The sequence below is a fragment of the Acartia tonsa genome, chromosome 1 (assembly GCF_053477335.1).
Source record: "Acartia tonsa isolate MP-2025a chromosome 1, ASM5347733v1, whole genome shotgun sequence".
NCBI classification, from domain to species: domain Eukaryota; kingdom Metazoa; phylum Arthropoda; class Copepoda; order Calanoida; family Acartiidae; genus Acartia; species Acartia tonsa.
In genome coordinates this window covers 46,774,463-46,794,503 of record NC_137260.1, presented here as the reverse complement: position 1 = coordinate 46,794,503, position 20,041 = coordinate 46,774,463, and the positions used below count along the sequence as shown (strand labels likewise).

The following is a 20,041-nucleotide window of genomic DNA, read 5'->3' as shown; positions in this document are numbered from 1 at the left end:
ACAGGAAAGTTGCAATAAAACCCGGTTCGGCGCAAGTAAAGAAACCGTTCGGCATAGGTAACCGTTTTTGGAGTTTTTTTGGTGCTTTCCCCCAGCATTCAAGCCCAGTTTTGTCCTAAATACCCGGTTATTTGGCCCAAAAAATTAAAAATGTAATTTTTGAACGTCCAAAGTGAGTTGTAGAGTAGCTAATACTACGATACGATCCACAATTGAAAACTACATAACCTCATGTAATTGATAGAGCTACAAGTAAGATACAAAACGATTTATATTACATTTAGTGTTTTGGCTATAGGTGCCACCCTTTTCAGTTAAAAAAACCCATTTCCTAGAAGTTTTAAAATTTTGATATTATAAGTGGACGGGTATCTTTACTCGCGCCGAGCCGGGCAATAAAAATGGCAGGTATCTTTACTTAGGCCGAGCCGGGCCAATATAGAAAAAAAGGCATCCAAGTTTTCAATTCCACCAATTTAAAATATTTTTCAATGCTTTCATGTCATTTTTTCTGGTCTTTGGGACATCTCAAAATTTGTCTGTCTGTTTGTTTGTTAGTTTGTTCATTATGTTTATAAGGGTGGGTTCATATTGGCAATTTATCTGACACCAAAGCAGGAACTTGCACTTGATTTGTATAACTACAATACACCTCTGGATAAATTTGATTCATCTTAAGTCTAAAAACTGTTGGTTACCACACATTCAATTGTATAGCTATTTGTGAATTGTCATAAGCTCTAGTTTTAGATACGTAAGAACTATTCCTGAGCTAAGTTTAGTATAGGAGCTACATGGTAAAATGTTTTACCTTACTTAAAACTTTTCATTTTTTTTCTCATATTTTCAATGTAGCTCCTAAACTACAAATAGCTGAAAAAAATGGTATTCAAGGCACAATAATAATCAAAATGTTTAAAAGTTTCCTTATAAAAGTTCTACCCTAGATTAAAATACTTTTTTTGAAATTTATTCAGGTTTATTAACAAACAGGCGTTGGAATATTATTTGTTTCTATATTTGATATATTTTATTAGTATTTATTGTTATTAAATGTTGATAAAAATTCTTGAATGTTTAATTGGAAATTGTTAGGAAATATTTTTATGTAATCCTATTTAGTACATTTAAATATATTTTGTTTGTCTGTAATTATTTTTCATTAGATTACTTCCTTGAAGAACAGAAACTTATCACCTGAAAAAATAATAGGGGGCATTTAGAATCACTTTAAAAATAGATTGTTGTTTTTTTTATATCAGTCTGTTGTTAGAGTGGTTTTGCCGGAACTCCTATAGACTTCATTTAATCAGAAACATCAAATTAATTTGTATCAACTTGAATAAATTTTCATCAGAGTCTTTTGTATTATAAATAAATATATAAAATAATTTTTAAAAATGTTTGAGCAAGTTTATGTGAGGTTTTAGTAGCTCAAAAGAAAGGTAAGTAAACATAAAATAGCTGGTGTTCAAGCATATATTTCACAGTAAAAAGGTTGAATTAAAGAAAGCATAAAATAAATAAATGGATGATTTAAGTAAGAAATCAACCCCATAAATGGCTTATTTAAGTAAGGATTTTGCAACCAAAATGGATGATTTAAGTAAGTAATCAACCCCAAAAATGTCTTATTTAAGTAAGAGTTTTGCAACAAAAATGGATGATTTAAGTAAGCAATCAACCCCAAAAATGGCTTAATTAAGTAAGGTTTTTGCAACAAAAATGGATGATTTAAGTAAGTAATCAACCCCAAAAATGGCTTATTTAAGTAAGGTTTTTGCAGCAAAAATGGATGATTTAAGTAAGCAATCAACCCCAAAAATGGCTTATTTAAGTAAGGTTTTTGCAACAAAAATGGATGATTTAAGTAAGCAATCAACCCCAAAAATGGCTTACTTAAATCATCCATTTTGGTTGCAAAATCCTTACCTAAATAAGCCATTTTTGGGGTTGATTGCTTACTTAAATCATCCATTTTTGCTACAAAATCCTTACTTAAATAAGCCATATAAGCCATTTTTGGGGTTGATTACTTACTTAAATCATCCATTTTGGTTGCAAAATCCTTACTTAAATAAGCCATTTTTGGGGTTGATTGCTTACTTAAATCATCCATTTTTGTTGCAAAAACCTTACTTAAATAAGCCATTTTTGGGGTTGATTACTTACTTAAATCATCCATTTTTGTTGCAAAAACCTTACTTAAATAAGCCAATTTTGGGGTTGATTGCTTACTTAAATCATACATTTTTGTTGCAAAAACCTTACTTAAATAAGCCATTTTTGGGGTTGATTACTTACTTAAATCATCCATTTTTGTTGCAAAAACCTTACTTAAATAAGCCATTTTTGGGGTTGATTACTTATTTAAGTAAGGATTTTGCAACAGAAATGGATGATTTAAGTAAGTAATCAACCCCATAAATGGCTTACTTAAGTAAGGGTTTTGCAGCAAAAATGGAGGATTTAAGTAAGCAATCAACCCCAAAAATGGATTGTTTAAGTAAGGATTTTGTAGCAAAAATGGAAGATATAAGTAGGACATTAATCACAAAAATTGCTTGTTTAAGTAAGGATTTTGTAGCAAAAATGGAAGATATAAGTAGGACATTAATCACAAAAATGGCTTGTTTAAGTAAGCAATCAACTACAAATATAGCCTAAATGGCTGAGAAGGGATTAAATTTTGAGGAAAAATAATCCGGATTAAAATCTTAATCTGTAAGACATTTACGTCAAAAGCGTCCGATTTGGCTGATTCTTATCAGCCACCCTTATTTTTGGGGATTTTTAGGGGTTTATAGGGCAATAATAGTTCTTGAAGTAAGCAATTAACTTACGAAAATGGCTCGTTAGTCCGACATGTCCGATTTAAGTAAGCCACTTTTGTTGTAAAGTGCGGACTTTCCCGATGTGAGCACGTCCTACTTAAATCTGACAAAAATGCTTATATAAGCACAAAAAAAGGTAAATTGCTGAGACAGAGATTACTAGGGTATAGAAAAGCTTCAATTTTCAAAATGTTGTTCAATGACAGAAGTTAGCATTAAAGAATTTATTTGGTTCACTTAAGACACTTCACAAAAATCATGTTTATTAAAATTACAAAACTATCAAATTTAAGCATGCGGTGATACAAAAATGTACAAAATTATTTGAACAATCTTACAATTAAAAGTGGCAACGCTAATCTACAATTAACATTGAGCTGATTTGTTTGTCTGTCGGTAAACGATGTTACGTACTGTTCTGTCTTGTCCTGTTTACAAGAGCAACTACTATACAACTATAGTAATCTTATCATATACAAATATTTTTATACAACTAGGCATTACTTGGTTGCTCTAAAAGATATGCGTCTGGTTTTTAAAAAATCTCATATCCATCTTTTTTCAGCATATTTTATTATATTATACTTTATTTACGGTATTAGCAGCTAGGCCCCTATCATATAGGGACTCTATAGGGCAGAGATGGACGATAAAAATTGCTTAAAACCATCCCAAGACTTAAATCGGAAAATTAAATAGCCTAAAACCAACATAGGACCTATATGAAGCCAACCCAAAATAGAGAACCCAATCGGTTCAGTAGTTATTGAGATCTAAAGCTTCAGACAAAAAACATACTACTTTATATAATAGGATATGTTCATTGTCCATTTCTATATTTCTTTTTGTGTTCGAATATTTATTACTAGCGGTTTCACCCCTAGCCTCTAGGGGCTTTGCCCCAAGAGGTATAATTACATCTTCTATTACTTACCCAGCAGAACGGATCGCAAATTTTCGCACCTACCCAGCAGGAAAACATTTTCTCGATTAAATAACGAATTCGCAAAATTCGTAAAAAAAAAAAAAAAAATAGCGATTAAACAACGAATTTGCAAAATTTGTATAAAAAAATAGGGGGAGGATTTTTTTTGTTTTTGGGGGGGTTGGGGGTGTCCCACCCCCCAAGAAAATAGCTTAAAACCACCGCAGGACCAATAGGTATATACCCTGAAGAGTAGAATCTGATCCGTTCAGTGGTTACCGAGATCTTAAGCTTCAGGCGGACAGACGGACGGACGGACAGACAGACAGACAGACAGACATCAAGCTACTTTGTATTATAGATTATATAGACAGTATAATCCGTTCTATATAAATATGGAGTTTTGGTAATCTTTGTTTTGTTAACTTTGTTACTTTTTAGCGATGTATGTACTTTTTTATTCTTTCTAAAAACTTCCCCCCCCCCCCAAACAATTTTGGGGGGGTAAAAAAAATTTACCCCTGCCAACAAATTTCAGGGGGGTAATTACCCCCCCCCCCCTTCCCCAAACAAATTTTACCCCCCCCCCCTAAATAAAAAAGCCTGCCCCTGCCTCCCCCCTTATTTTAGATTCTTTTTTTCAAAATATTGAAAGGTGCATAATAGGTACCAGAGTACAAAATTATCAAAAAATTACTTATAAAAAGAAAATCGTCTAATCATTTATTTATTAATTGTATAACCATACTTACTGTAATCATTGGCAAATTAGTGAGAAAGGGAAGTGCAAACTAGATTATGCTTGCAAAAATTTGAAATAATTGTACGTAATTTTTCTCCCCAAAGCTATATTTTCTTTTTATATAATTTTCTAAAAAGGCATCTTTTGCTGTATTTCTATTTGATTAATGTAATAAATTAAATTGAAAATAAGGGGGTGATATTTTTGGTTTGGTTGTTTATTATCATAGGACAGCAGATATTTAGGGACCCACAGGGGTTAGGTATAGGAGAGGTAAGAGAAAACTGAGGGAATCAGTGCTCGAAAAGCTCTTTGAAGAAGAGCATACGTTTTTTTAACTTGAAATCGAATATACTGAAAGTAGTTAAAAAAAACTATACACAATTATCGTTCTTGTTGTACTTAGGCGACAGGAACTTTCAATTCACTTGCTGGAATTTTCTCTTCTACGTTGGTATTGAAGTAGTTGATCAAACTTGACCTAAAATAATTTTAATTTAAGTAAGAATAGTTGAATTGTTAGATGGCTTATTCTTCAATAGTTTAAATAGCTATAATCAAGGGCTGTGATTCAGCAAATTTACCATTTTAATTTGCTTTCTTATTTGTATAAAATAAGACAATAAGCTGCGATTGCTTCTGAACTATCCATATCTACGCCATTATTCAATAGCTGTTAGATTTTCAAACTAGACTCAAATCTAACACCTTTCCAAAAACTAACTTAAACGTAGGACACTTAAAGTTCCTTGTTTTCAAATTTGTTTGAAAATAAGTAGGTTGCGGAGTTTGTTTATTACTTTAGGTAAGGTAGGGTTCAATTATATTGGGTAACGCGTATTCCCGCATTTTTAGGGCACCACACTATGTCTAAGGTAAAAATAGAATAAGAGGGGAGCAATGGAAAAGCCCACAAGTTCTAAGAAATATATTTACCGGAAATCTGGACAAATGTATATTTCATTTTTATCAATGTAGTTCAGCACTGCACGGTCTGCTCCTCGCACCACAAAGTTTCTAAATATTATAGTATACTTGGGTATGGTCTTTTTCGTGACAAAGCCTCTTATGGTGCGTTTCGTCATACTTTCACAGTAGCTTTTGATATGGTATTTTAGGTTAGGTTAGATAAACGTAAATGATTGAGCCCCAAGGGATAGGAAATGTGACCCGCAGTGCTAGAGTCCACGGTAGGGGTAAAAATACGAGAAAATCTACTGTAAAAATACGACAAAACCCGCTGCTTGGTTTTCTTAGCTATTAGAGACATTCAAGAATTCAAATTATTTGGAGGTTAGATAATGAAAGTCTAGTTGATCATTCCTTAAATAGACTAATAGGGACACAGTGTACGAACAATCGTTGTAATTATTATGAGATTGAATCAAATGAGACTGAATATAAAGAAAAAACAATCTCCATCGGCTATAAATTTCAACTAAGTGGAACGGATTATTGTGATAAATTGACTATCAAGTGTAATAAATTAATTCTTTTAAGGATTTTAATTAAGAAGTTACACATATGAACGGTAAATATGGAAATGAATGTATCTATTACCTCCCATAAACTTGTATAGTGCTTCCAATTGTCAGATCTTTCAATTTGTAGGTTTCTGGTCCTAAAATACAAAAAGGGACGATAAATTGATCACCCCTTCTACTGGAATTTTGACACTGCGAATTTGAAGAAAATAATCAAGATCTTCTAAAATTACCCAAAGTTTTTAAGCTAACAATTTAGATAACGTGTTTAGACATTTCTGGTATTTACGCAGTGTGAAGCAAAATGTAAAAACTACCCCTTCCCCTTAATTTCTATTTGTACCCAAATAAGTGGGGAGGAGAGTGGGGTTCAGTGACCAATAGCTTTGAGGGAAAGCACCAAATATTTTTCTATTGAAAGGTGTAAGTAAACATTTTTTTGAACATTGTGCCTTAGGTTAAAGTCCTAATTAAGCCGTAAATAACATGCAAAACTTTAAAAAGGGACGAGTTACTTTACACATAATAAAACACTCCTTTTAGTGATAAATAGTTCACCTGTATTATCAACAGTCCTTGAATTTGGTATATCCAGTTTTCTTCGCTCCAAAAATTTGCCTCCTCTAAAAAATGTATCAAAATTATTACAAATGAACTCATGTTAACATTTACCACAGAGTTGTACTTTTGTTGGGCAAAGATGTTTTATTTTGGCAAAAGATCCAAAGTTTATTTAGCAAATCAACCCTAAGGATTCACAACAAATCATACAAATTTAATAATATAAAGTAGTAAGTTTCTTGTTTTATATAGGCCCAAGAATGGTTTTAGGCTATTTTCATTTTCAAATTTAAATATTGAAATGAATTAAATTGTTTTTCTGCTCTCTATCTGATAATTCCCCCTTTAAATACCCGCTAGATGCTAAGGCAGTCATAATTATTATTACTATGTATAACGGGATTAAATAAGAAAAAATTCATTGGATTAAAATAAAAAAAATATCATATTTGTCTTTATATTTGCTATTTCGATTGAGCAAAAGCTTCGTTTTTGTGAACATACTCACCCCTGTTTCGTCCAGGTGAAATTCAACCTTTTCAACTCAGCCTTAAGCCATATTTTGGCACATCATAATTATGATTAAGATGTTGTTAGATAGTAATCATCACTATGCCATTATGTATATAAAGATCACTTTTGCAAAGTTTGTCAGCCGCAAAATAACCTCTAATTCAGTTTATACATCAGAATCTGTGTCGATAGTAGAGTTTGTGTTAAAAAAGATGAAAAAACAGAGCAAGTTTGAAGTTATAACAAAGACTCGAGAGATGACTTTTTGAGAGGGTGTTAATAATACATATTTGCTGAATTTTCCAGCTAAACTGTCCATATTCTTATTTCCTGAATTATTCTATTTTATAAAGTAGTAATGTCTTTTTGTCTGTATCTTAAGGTTTTGAAAACTACTGAAACGATTGAGTTTTCTTTTTTAATGAGGCTTTATATTGGTTTTCGGAAGGTTTTAGGCTATCTATTTTAAGGTTTAAGTGTTGGGATGGTTTTAACCCATATACGTGCCCTTCCCTACATCTTGTTATAAAAAGCCCCTAGATACTAGAGATACATGAGCTAGTAAATATTTAAATCGGACTGTCAAACCCTTAGACAGTACAAAGTACATCAAGTTAATTTACAGCTTAAAGTAACCTTTACAAAAATTACAAACATAAACTTGAAACATTCAAACAAAACTTTTTTTTCCTTGTCCCGGACAAATAGAAAGCTTTCCAGAGAAAGAAATTAAATATTTTTTTTTATTTCAGAATAAATGCTCACAGATAACTTTATAATATATTATGCATTACATAGAAACGTCAATACAAACCATAAAAGCGAAGCTTTACAAATCAATAAAATGTGTCGTTACATGAATCACCATTTCATCAAATCAATTGATGATTTTTTATATTCTATGTTATTGCCAAGTCTTGTGAAAAAGTAAGTCGAATTTTGATTAAGTTAACGAATTTTTGCTTAGTTGCTACGGACATACTTCATGTAGCATAGAATATTCATTTATCGCATCGTCATAGACAGCTTTCCGCGGATATTTAAATGAGCCTCGGGGCTAACAAAACGGGTGTTGATTTCATGATTTTTATTTTTGATATTCGTTAAAAATTTCTGTAATACGATGCTATTCATGATATTTCAGTATGACTGAGAACCGGTTCCAATCCAGCGAATATTAATCGGTTTCGAAGCCATACTGGAAAAGTTTTTCTTTAATCTGTATTTATATAAGATGTTTACCTTAGTCCAGAATTCTCAAGAACATTTTCATAAATAGAAATTGTGTCATCCTGAACAAAATACATCAAAAATCAATCTAGAATATATGATAAATAATATAGACAAATATTTATTAAGAAACTTTCTCGTATTCATTCGAATCCGGTGGATAGGAACCGGTTCTCATCCATACGAAAAAACTATGTCTAGCATCGTATTATAACCAGTTTTCTACGAATATAGAAATGTACAATCACAATCCGCGGAAAGCCGTTTATAATACGATACGAGAAATAACTATTCCCGTATTATCTTTTATAAAAAAAAAATTACCAAAAAAGGGGAGAGATTTTCAGTGCTCAACAAGGCACTATGTGTGAAAAACGGAAACTTTTCGTCACTTTAGATATTTTCAAAGCATTTAATTTATAGATATTTTTACACTGTTGAAAATTTTGAGGAGAAGTTTTCTATGCTCATCAAGTGTCTTTAAGGGAAAACGCAAAATTTTTGAGTTAGAAAAAGTTTTTTGGTACTTTTAATATTTTCAAAGCATTTGATTTATCTAGATTTTACCAATGCGTTCCTATGTTTGGTTATGAAGGGGGATGGGACCGAGGGTTGGGATATGAAAATTAATTCAAACAGTCTTCAGATATTTGTCAAAAACAATTATTAAAGCGGCCATGCAGTTTCTTGCTTTTAACAAAAAATGAACAATTTATATTGAAGTCACCTAACCAACTATAAAATTATACAACAGTTTTTTTCATAAACAAAAATTGAATAAGCTTTTATTATATAAATTTTTTTGATAACCCAAAATTTCATAATCAAATAATTTCCGCTTTGTGATTTTAATGTGCAAAAAAAATGAAAAAAAAGCTTACAAATAATAATTCAAATATACATGATTTTAGCAAGGACAAAATGAAAACATTAATGTAAAACATTTACGTTTTCACATTTTAACTTTAATGCCTTTTTTCGAAAGCACAAATCCTAACACAGCCATGAAACAAAGACATGAAACATTTTGAGCTGCTTTGTCAGATGGTTAAAAATTCTTATGAAATTTATCTAAAACAACCATGTTAATATGTAGCGAAAGAATTTGTAGTACGATATTGTTAATTACAAAATCTCTAAATAAATTTTGTCCAATAATTTTAACTTAAAAACCCAATAGAAGGGCTGTAAATTTACAGCTGAACTTATTCTTTGTCTTCTTCTTTTAAAAAACAGAAAATACAGCTGATACACACAATTTGTAGAATATGAACATGTTTAAACCAATGATTTAAACCATAGTAAAAAGACTATTCACAAAAAAATGACTTGGGTGTCTGTCTTAAAGAGAAGTCTAGAAATATTCATGTTTGCAGATACCTTTGTTATAGAGTGGCTAAGCTACTGCAAAAAAATTGTATAAAAAGTACAAAGTCTAGAGAAGAAGAAAATTAAATTGCCTCTTGGCTTCTACATTTTCAATTCACAGAATTGCAGTTATTAACAAGGATGTGAGTTTTCAAAGTAAATTAGCACTTATATTCTTTCAAATATCATAACATTTTTTCGTTTTTTTTTTGTTAAAGATAACAGATTGATATAAAGAAAAAGTAAACTTTAACATGCCAAAATATAAAAATCAATAGCTTTCAAACGTCTTATATATAATGAATTCCTGCTTTTCTTTCCGAAAATATGAGTAATTAGGTAAGGTAACAACCATTAGACAATGCAAGACCTTTGTCTGGGAGTCCTTACTGTGCATGACAATCGGTATGACTTGTTAGCATTTTTAATATCTCTCGTGTGAAGCTGTGTGGTCCAAACTCCCCAGCAGAAAGCCAACACGATACCAACTATGTCAATGCAAAGAAAATATTCATTTAAAAGATTATTTATCATAAACACAAATCGTGAAAACTTTTGTTTACATGTCAAAATTTTCAATTGTTAAGGATGTTTCTATAAATACTAAACAATTAGTTTTACAGTACCTTGTCACAGATGGTGCCTTCCTTTGTACTGATAATCTACAGACCGTAAAAATTACACCACTTGCCAAAACTTTTCAAATAATGGAATACAAACAGCCCCTTACATGAGACATATTCGCAACATGATTACAATTGTTAACAAGTATCTTTTAGGCTTATGCATAAACAATATGCATTAAATCAGCCTCAAAGTAAAAGGTCTATTTAAACTTTGCTTTGCCTAGAAAACTGACTACTTGCACTATGTACTATAAGTACCCTATTGATAGGACATCATTGTATATGCAGTAAATTAAAGAGAAATATCAGATAGAAACCAGTATTTAATCAAGGATAAAAGCAATAGGTAAAAATGCAAAACATTGTTTTTTTTTATAAATTCCTTTAATGTTTACACAAGGGTGGACTAAAATTGTTCTTGTCACCAAAGTTTCATAAACACAACTCTTATTCGTTGGCTTAAAAATCTTGAAAAAAAATTATCAAATTCAAGTTTTTTAGCTCTTAAACTTAATAAAAAGAAGAGGTAATTTTGTTTATTGTAATTGAATGTGTGCATCGTAGATTGTATTTTCCCTTAAGATTCCTCGTTTACAGATCAATTATATTTGATCCTTATATAAAAGTAACAGAATGTTTGTGTGTCTGTCTGTGTGTGCGAAGGATATCGCTAACCGCGAGTAAATCAAAATGGGAGATGTTATTACTACATCATAAAATTCTTATTTTTCCTATCCTTATACTTTTCAGATTACAATGGCGAATATTTTGGCTGACGCTTAGTACGATTTGCAGAAGTAATCTAAATTATTACCAAAAGATAGCACAGGTTTGTAAACACAAATTTACTATATTGGGCAGGAAATTTGCATAGTTTTAATCATTAAAGTTGTCACGAAGACTAATTTTTCCACCATTGCACACTGGTCTGAAAACGCAGTTTTGGGTCAACAATTCGTTTTCAGCCGTCTTTTGGCCGATTTTAATGCCCAATACAGCAAATTGGGGGTTTTAGGGGTCAGAGAGTCCATTTATGAGAAAAAAAATACATGACCTCGAAGGTCAAAGACCGTTAAAATGACCTTTGATTTTTGCCATTCCTGAGGTTTTATTGGACATTTAGGGCGGGAAGGAGTTGTCAAATCAAGAAGACTCTTAAATACTTTTTTGTAGACAATTGCATTGGCTAAATATCATGTAAAGTAAAAAATTTTGTAAGTATAACCAGTTTTTCACTAGCTGCAAATTTCAAATTTGCGCGTTTTTAATTTTTAATATCTTGATTATTTTATCTAAATTTTCTTGATTTAATCCATTTAGAAAATATTATATTTTAAATCATTGTTATTTCATCTTACTAAAGGCTAATAAAATTATAGCATATTTTATAAGGATGCGTTTGTTTGGGTGTTTAAATGTGTGTGTGTGTCTCTCCTCACTCTACGCTATGATATAAACAAGGCGCGGATGCATACAGACACAAACACACACACACACACACACACACGAAGACACATAAAGAGTAGGCTGAAAGAATAATATCAATTATCTATAATACAAAGTAGAACGATGTCTGTCTGTCCGTCTGTCCGTCTGTCTGTCTGTCCCTTAAGATCTTGGTAACCACTGAACCGATTGGATTCTACTCTTCAGGGTATATACCTATTGGTCCTGCGGTGGTTTTAAGCTATTTTCTTGGGGGGTGGGACACCCCCAACCCCCCCAAAAACAAACCCCCCCCCCATTTTTTTTTTTTTTTTTTTTTTTTTACAAATTTTACGAATTTTATGAATTTTATGAATTTTACGAATTTTACGAATTTTACGAAATTTACGAATTTTACGAATTTTGCGAATTTAATCGCAAAATGTTTTCCTGCTGGGTAGGTGCGAAAATTTGTGATCCGTTCTGCTGGGTAAGTAATAGAAGATGTAATTATACCTCTTGGGGCAAAGCCCCTAGAGGCTAGGGGCGAAGCCACTAGTATGAATATAAAACAATAAAATTGACATTTAGAAATTTATTTTAACTAATCTTCATGAAATATAACAGATTTTTATACTATTTAGCTATTTCGTATGTTTTTATTTTGTTTATCAGATATTACTCCGCAAAAATAGATCCTTCCCCCCTCTACGCGTTCGGAATAATTTTAAATTACAACATCGATGAAATTTAATCGATCTAATAGTTTTTAAGATATTGCACAAAACGAACAAAATCGGATGCCATATATATCGTGAAATATGAAGCCAATTACAATACCAACAAATTCTCTTTAATAAACATATAGGACACTCAGGTTATACTCATTAAGAAAATTTTGCGAAACTTACCCTATGTTAAAAATTGATTTTAAAAAACCACATTTTTGCATTTTGTACCATTTTTTGTGTTATAATTAATTTTTGAACTTATATAGGACTTATTTTAGTTGGACAATTTCCAACATGCAGATATTTGATTTTATCACATTTAAGCAAGTATAGCCAATTTATCAATGTCAACAATACCTTCTTAGATTTTAGAGTTCTGCAACTTTGGCCCCAAATTATTTAAAAAAAACATATTATCAACATGGGTTGATATTTAAAACAAAGGTGGCCCAGGATGTCTTTGAAGACTGGCAGGTCAACTTTTGTCTAAATTGATGGGTAGGAAAAATTGAATTGTTGACCCCTCCAGACCAGTGTGCATTGGTCACTTACATTTACGTTGTGCATTGACATAACAATATATTTTTTAAAACGAAACTTTTCTATAATTAGGGTCGGTCCGTCCGTACGTCCGTCCGTAACGGATAGTTTTTTTCGTTAAAATATGCATGATAGAATTGTCCTATCGATTTCAAACTTTGCATGGTAATTCCTGTAGTAATTAGGTACGATTTAGAAAGTGTAGCGACTCTATAATCATTACCAGAATGTCCAATCAGTCGGATTTTTTCGTTAATTTGGGCATGTTAGGATTGTCCTATCAATTTCAAACTTTGCATGGTGATTCCTGTAGGAATAAGGTACGATTTGGAAAGCAAAGCAACTCTATAATCAAGTCCTAAAAATGTAAGTATGTCCATAAACATTATCCTGTATAAGGAAGTTTTTCAACAAATTGACTCACAATTTTGCTTTAACTCTTATACATTTATATTCTGATTATTCAGTTATGACACTATACAAGTGTTAATGTCTGTCTGTCCTACCGTTTTAGAGCTTCGCCTTTATGGATGTTTTCATCCTTCTTATACACAATTTAACACAATTAGTTGCAGTACAAATAAAGCAATTTTTTCTAATAGATCTTATACTCAATTACATAACAAGAGTCGTATATTAGCATAGCAAGGCAATAAATAATAATCTAACCATGCTTCTTTAGTAATAAGGGCCTCCATACCATCATCTTAAGGAGTGCACATATATGGCTTTAAGATACTTCTATTGAAAGCCAATTTTTTTAATTTAAAAGTCTAAAACTTTGTATTGCAATTTTACAGTGTACAAACGTAATACAACAGAGATTAGCTGTAAAAATGGATGTAGAATATCCGTGGATACTATGACAGGAGAAAAATTGTCGTCAATTTAGGTTTCAATTCTCCCCCCCCCCCCCGGATTTATTGGTCGAACTGTTTATCCAGTAGGTGGGGAGGAGGGGATGGGGGAGATCGTTATATTAGCCCGCTACAGAGTTTATTTTATTATAGAACATGAAAATCTGGTGTAATATCCAAGTAATTATATATCCATTATTGTAAAACTTCTGTAATGCAAATTATAGAGTAGAAATAATATACCGAACTAAAAAGCTCAAATCTAAAGGTGATGAATAGCCCCAGGCATAAAACAACATTTTTTTTACAAATAGTACATAATGAAAAGTTTCTTTCATTAATTATCTCTTCTATACTTTTACAGAGATCTTCAGCAATTAAAGTAATTTTGAAGCTGAATGTATGTTTTATACAGTTTTTTTTATTTTTTAAATTTTTCAGGTTTTATTTTTAGTTAAGCTCTTTTTGAGTTCTTAGTTACATTAAATCAGATACTAAAAGATATATAACTTATGGACAAAACCACATTTTAATTTATGCAAAATGTCTACCTACTATTTAAAATTTTTATATGTTAATTCTAAACTTTTCTGGACCGCTACACCTGGAGTATACTTAGACCCCTCCCTTCAAATATCTCAGATCATGTTAGAGGTAGTAGGCTAAAACATTGTTTGTGTTTATGTACATTTTTTTAGACTGTATAACAATTAAAAGTATTTCCTTCGAGTGATGTCTTTAGATACTTTTTTAACTTTTTAGATGTCCCTCAACCATTCTCCAAACCCCGAGGGACAAGGATTAAAAAAATGTCCTACCTCAAGAAAGTATGTGAGTATGAACTTTCTGTATTTATCTGTTGGAAGTGGAGAAATCAGCGAAACTTCAAATCTGAAAATAAAAATAAAAAATGGAAAATATGTGTTGTACTCAAAGTTTCGCAAAGCAATGAATGATAGTCAGGATTTAAACTTTTATTCTTGTAAAAAAGTAAAAGGATGTCTTTGAGTCTGTCTGTGTGTAACCAATGATATCGCTAATCACTAGACCGACAAGGTTCTTATTTATAGTGAAGCTTCTCATAGGTCCTGGGAAAGTTAATGAATATTTTAGGGAGGGTTACCTAAACCTCCGCCCACCTATGTGAAATCACCTCTGGAAATAATAATCCTCTGCCCCCCCCCCCCCAAATAAAAAAACACTTTTTAAAAATATAATGTAAAGTGGAGTTCAACTTCTCCCTCCTTACCTCGAGCGCCCTCAAAGTCCTGTAGGGACGTAGCCGCTAGTATACTATATACTAGTAAAACCCACGTATTTCAGGTTTTATTTTAGTAACCAATAAAGTTTTCAATCATACCTATTACACAACAATAATTAAAACAACAAAAAAAGCTATTATAGTAATGGATATATTATTACTTGGATCTTACACCAGATTTTCATGTACTCTAATAAAGTGAAAATAACGATTACCCTCTTCCACTCCCTTCAACCAATCCCCTCCCCTCCTACTGAATGACCTAATTGACCAGTAAATGACACTGAAAATAGCAAACTAAATTGACGAAAATTTATCCCTGTCATAATATCCACGCAAAAGCTCTAACCATTATCACGGTATTTATTAGTGCATTTTACAAGCAAACTGTACAAATTCAAAATAACCTCTCCTTTCCAAAGAATGTATAATAATATATAATACTCTAACATAGAAAAAGATTAAACTTTTTTATATCTGTTGTAATAAACAAGAATAAATATTTTCACAAGATTCCAAGCTAAACAAGAAGCTTTAAATTGATTTATTTCCCTGTAAACAAAGCATTTGTTGTCTTAAATTATTATTCTTTAAAAAGTTTACAGTATTGAGTTTCCTTTTAGAATACTTAATTTGGATTGTCATGAATTATTCATTAAAAATATATTAAAAAAATAGTGTATTCAAACTAGATCTTTTATTATGTGAACAAGGATGTCAATGTTAGTTCTCTCTCTGATTCTTAAAATTGATTTTTATTATATCGTTTGTACTATATATTCCACTATACAAAATCTATGCAAAAAAAAGTTTTGAAAAATATATTTTATGGCTTCATTTTTTCGATTTAAATACAAAATTTGTTAAGATATACCTAAGAAATTAGAAAAGAACCACAAAGATTAAACATGTGTTGCAAAGTTGAAAGATGGCAGTTGTTATAGTGGCGCAGCGATTCTAAAAATGAGGCGTTGTCCACTTTGGGCAGGGGGCAAAAGCATGAGTTAGTTTTTTTGCTTAGGCATATTGTACCATAATTTTTTATGCGTGGCATCTCTTCATTCCTTTAGTATTCTTCCTCCAATTTTACTGAACGATTTTTTATTATTATTCTTGCCATGTGAACCTTTTCCCTTTTATTGACTTTCTATCTTATCCCCTTTCTGTCATATAATAACTTTCTATCTTGACCCTTACCCCATTGTTGTTTTATTTTCTTTTCTTTTTTATCTTTTCCTTTTATTTTCTTTCTATCTTATCCCCTTTCCTACATATAATCTGTTTCTATCTTTACCCTCACCCTCTTTCCTATAATTTTTTTTCTATTTTTTATAATTTCATGCTATCTTTATTCTTATCCAATTTCCTATAATATCTTTCTGTCTTTACCCTTACTCTCTTTCCTATAATCTCTTGCTATCTTTATTCTTACCCTATTTTTTATAATATCTTTCTATCCTTTCCCTCACCCTCTTTCCTATAATCTATTTCTATCTTTACCCTTATAACCCAAATTTTCCTTTTATTCTCTTTCTATCTTTACCCTTACCCCAATTTCCTATTATGCTTTTTCTATCTTAACCACTTTTATCTTTTGTTTTGCTTCTATTGTCTTTATATTTTTTTCTATATTTTAACTATCTTTTCCTTTTTTACCCAAGAACCTTGGATATATCAATCCCTTTCTAGATGCATTGTTAATATAATAAAAAGCCTGAGTGCATAGTGCATGGTATAAAAGTGCTATTATTACTCAAACAATGCTCCCCGTTATTTATACCTTGCATGGACTATTATGAATTAAACTAATTTTAATTGGATTTATATCTTTTAAATGGCTTTATGTCCATGCATATTTAAATGTTTTCCTTGTTGCATTTTATATGTGACACTCCTTTGAAGTACCAACAGTTAGGTTTCGCACTGGAAGTTAAGATTACAGTTTCTGTGTATATCTGTATTTTGCTTTAACGTCCTAGTATATAAATCTAAGAATCTACAAGGATAAGACAATGGACTATAAATGATGTTCATCCCAAATGATTATACACAAAATTAACCCCTCTGTAAATTATTGGTTAAAAAGTGTAGACACTACTAAATTGGAACAAACCATTCAAAATACAATACAAGTAACCAATGTATTTGACCCAACGAATTTCTCAAATTGCAGAAGTTCCCTAGAATCTATAGGTCACTGAAACTTATTCCATGAGCACAAAACCTACCCCCTCTCCCCTAGGTAAAGAATATTTCTCTAGCTCTTGTGAGAGATTCTAACTCTGCTGTGAAATATCCTTACGGGTTACTGTCCATGAGGGACTCTTCTAACATTTCTAAACCTAAACTTACTTAAAATAATTAAAAGTACTTATTTTTTAACACAAATTTTGTATGACATATGAGGGAAACACAAAATATTATATGGCTCTAAGTTGTGCCTGCTTTTTGGCCAATACATTCATACTCTTACAACTTGAAAAACTCAAGTCAAAAACCATATAAATTTTGTAGAAATAAAAATATTAATAAAATGTATACCATAAATATCCTAAATTGGCAATGGAAACACTTAATCCTAATTCTTGTTTACATCAATCTGCAACTTTGAGTTACGATTATGCATACTCACAGTTTCATAAACATTTTTCTTACCTAAGAAGTTCAATGTCACAACCTTCCAGAAAAAAGGTTTGGTTAAACACAATCTTTCCTTGTAAAATAAGAACTAAAATAATATGACCTCTAATTAAGTTTGATTGATGTGTCATAGTTTCTTAGTACTCGGACCTAAGTCGTAGTAGGTTGAAGTACTTTTTTTAGCACTAGGGCCAACTCAAGCTCCACGTTCAAGCACATTATGACTTGACCCGCTATCTCATGAGAGCTCCTCATTATTACCTCATCCTAACCGTGTTTGGCAGGTGTCCCATTGAAGTCGTCGTATAAACTAATAATAAGGGTTGTACTGGTATTTTGTATGTGGGTATTGGGTATCTAAATTACCCTAAAATCTCCCTTCTTACATAACCAGTGGGTGGAGGGGGGGGGGGGGATGAGTGGAGAGTTCTGTCACTCAATAAATTGTGGGCTTTTCTTTTTGATATAATTTTTATTAATCTCATTTAAATTTTTTTTTGCAATTTTAGAGACTGCCATCGGTCAAACTCTTACTTTTTACTTAAACCCAACTATTGTTCCAAAGTGGTGTGTATAATTGCAGTTGGTCACTTTTACTAGACTATTATAACATGCAAAGTACTCGTGTGCAAACATCAAAAATATAAAAATAGAAGGTTTGCCAGGTATTTGCAGTGTCCTGTACTAGTATCAGCATACCAAGACAAATGAAAAAGATCTGGCAGTTTTAAAGATTTCGAAAGCAGAAAAAGGCAGTAGTACTGAAGTGTTATATAACACAACTAGCGGCTGAGCCCCTAGCATTATTGTATAGAAAGGGGGCAGAACTATATCAAAAACCAATCTCAAGGCTTAAATTTTCAAATAGAATAGCCTTAACCATCCTGGGAACTATTTCAAGCTTTCTACAAATAAATAACTCAATAAGTCAGCGGTTATTGAAATCTTAAGCTTTCTAATAAAAAAAAACCTTACTACTGTACATTAGGATGAAGTGTAAAGAATCATCATAATTATAAAGAGGTAAACATACATAGATGACTTTAAGACAAAAGTCGCGTTGATAACAAATTGCTTGTTTGTTGGCTACAGATAGTTTCACACACTTTTCTTATAATTGATTTTAGGTAAACGATTTCTAAATGATAACTATTAATACATTTTTTGAGTTAAAAATATCTTAGGACTTTTTAGTTCCTATAAAACACCTACATCCATTTGAAAAGAAAATTTTGTTCCTTTTTTTAAAGAAAAAACTGACTATTTTGTTTAAATTTTTCATAATTACTGAAGATGGTTAATTTATTTAACTGAAATATATTTTTTTAAAGCATAGATTGGTTTAACCCATTAATTTTATAATTTCTCTTTATTATTATTTTTTATAAAATTGTTTTAAAGTTATTTTCAGTAAGGCAAAATAAGAGAATCAACTCCTGTTTTTTTGCCAGCCAATTTAAGCGAAGTGTGCCATCAAAAAAGATAATTCAACAATCCAATTCAATAGCCTTAATATTTTCATTTTCAAATCTCTCTAAACAGTAATCTATTTTTAACTTTTGTAAAGTGTTTGAATTGAAGTAAATTATTTAGATAACCCGCGACCGTGTCTCAACAATTAGCGATTTAAATAGTCGGAGCAGGGGGAATGTCTTGGTCGATAAACAGGCACAACTCATTACCATGCACAGTTAGGACTTTTCAAAGTTCTTGCAATCAAAGGGTTGGTTGTCTGGACGTTACTTAAACTAATATCTTTGGGTATTACACATAGGCGTCCAAGGGGGGGGGTAATGGGCCATTTGGCACCCCCAAACGATTTTGGGGGTGCCGTAGGCACCCCCAAAATTTTGTGAACAATACCCCCCCCAAAAAAAAATTACCCCTACCTTGGGGGTGCCGTAGGCACCCCCAACGATTTTGGGGGGGGTATTTACCCCCCCCAAACCATTTTGGGGGGGTAAATACTCCCCCCAAAATAGAAAATCTCTAACAAAAAAATTTTTTGCGCGCTTCGCGCGCATTTTTAATACTAAATTTTTTATAAAATTTAAATTACCCCCCCCAAAAATTTTACCCCGGGGGTAAATTTTGGGGGGGGTAAACAAATTTTACCCCTGCCAACAGATTTCAGGGGGGGTAATTACCCCCCCCAAGCAAATATTACCCCCGGGGTAAAAATTTTGGGGGGGGTAAAAAAAATTTGCGGCGCGCTTCGCGCGCCATTTTACCCCCCCCAAAACCAAATTACCCCCCCCTTAAAAAAATTTTACCCCCCCCAAAATAAAAAGCTTGGACGCCCCT

General features: G+C 31.8%; 1 protein-coding gene across 1 annotated transcript in view; it reads right to left on the bottom strand.

Moving 5' to 3' along the window:
- Positions 1-4,473: 4,473 nt before the first annotated feature.
- The window catches only part of LOC145327780 (EF-hand domain-containing protein 1-like), a 49,273-nt gene continuing 33,705 nt past the window's right edge, over positions 4,474-20,041 (bottom strand). Inside the window, exons 20-25 of the mRNA XM_080171340.1 lie at positions 14,655-14,727; positions 8,302-8,351; positions 6,544-6,608; positions 6,062-6,122; positions 5,438-5,518; positions 4,474-4,982 (exon numbers count right to left, since the gene is read on the bottom strand). Coding sequence (XP_080027466.1) covers positions 4,904-4,982; positions 5,438-5,518; positions 6,062-6,122; positions 6,544-6,608; positions 8,302-8,351; positions 14,655-14,727 — 409 coding nt within the window. The 3' untranslated portion in view covers positions 4,474-4,903. The remainder of the gene's footprint in view (positions 4,983-5,437; positions 5,519-6,061; positions 6,123-6,543; positions 6,609-8,301; positions 8,352-14,654; positions 14,728-20,041) is intronic.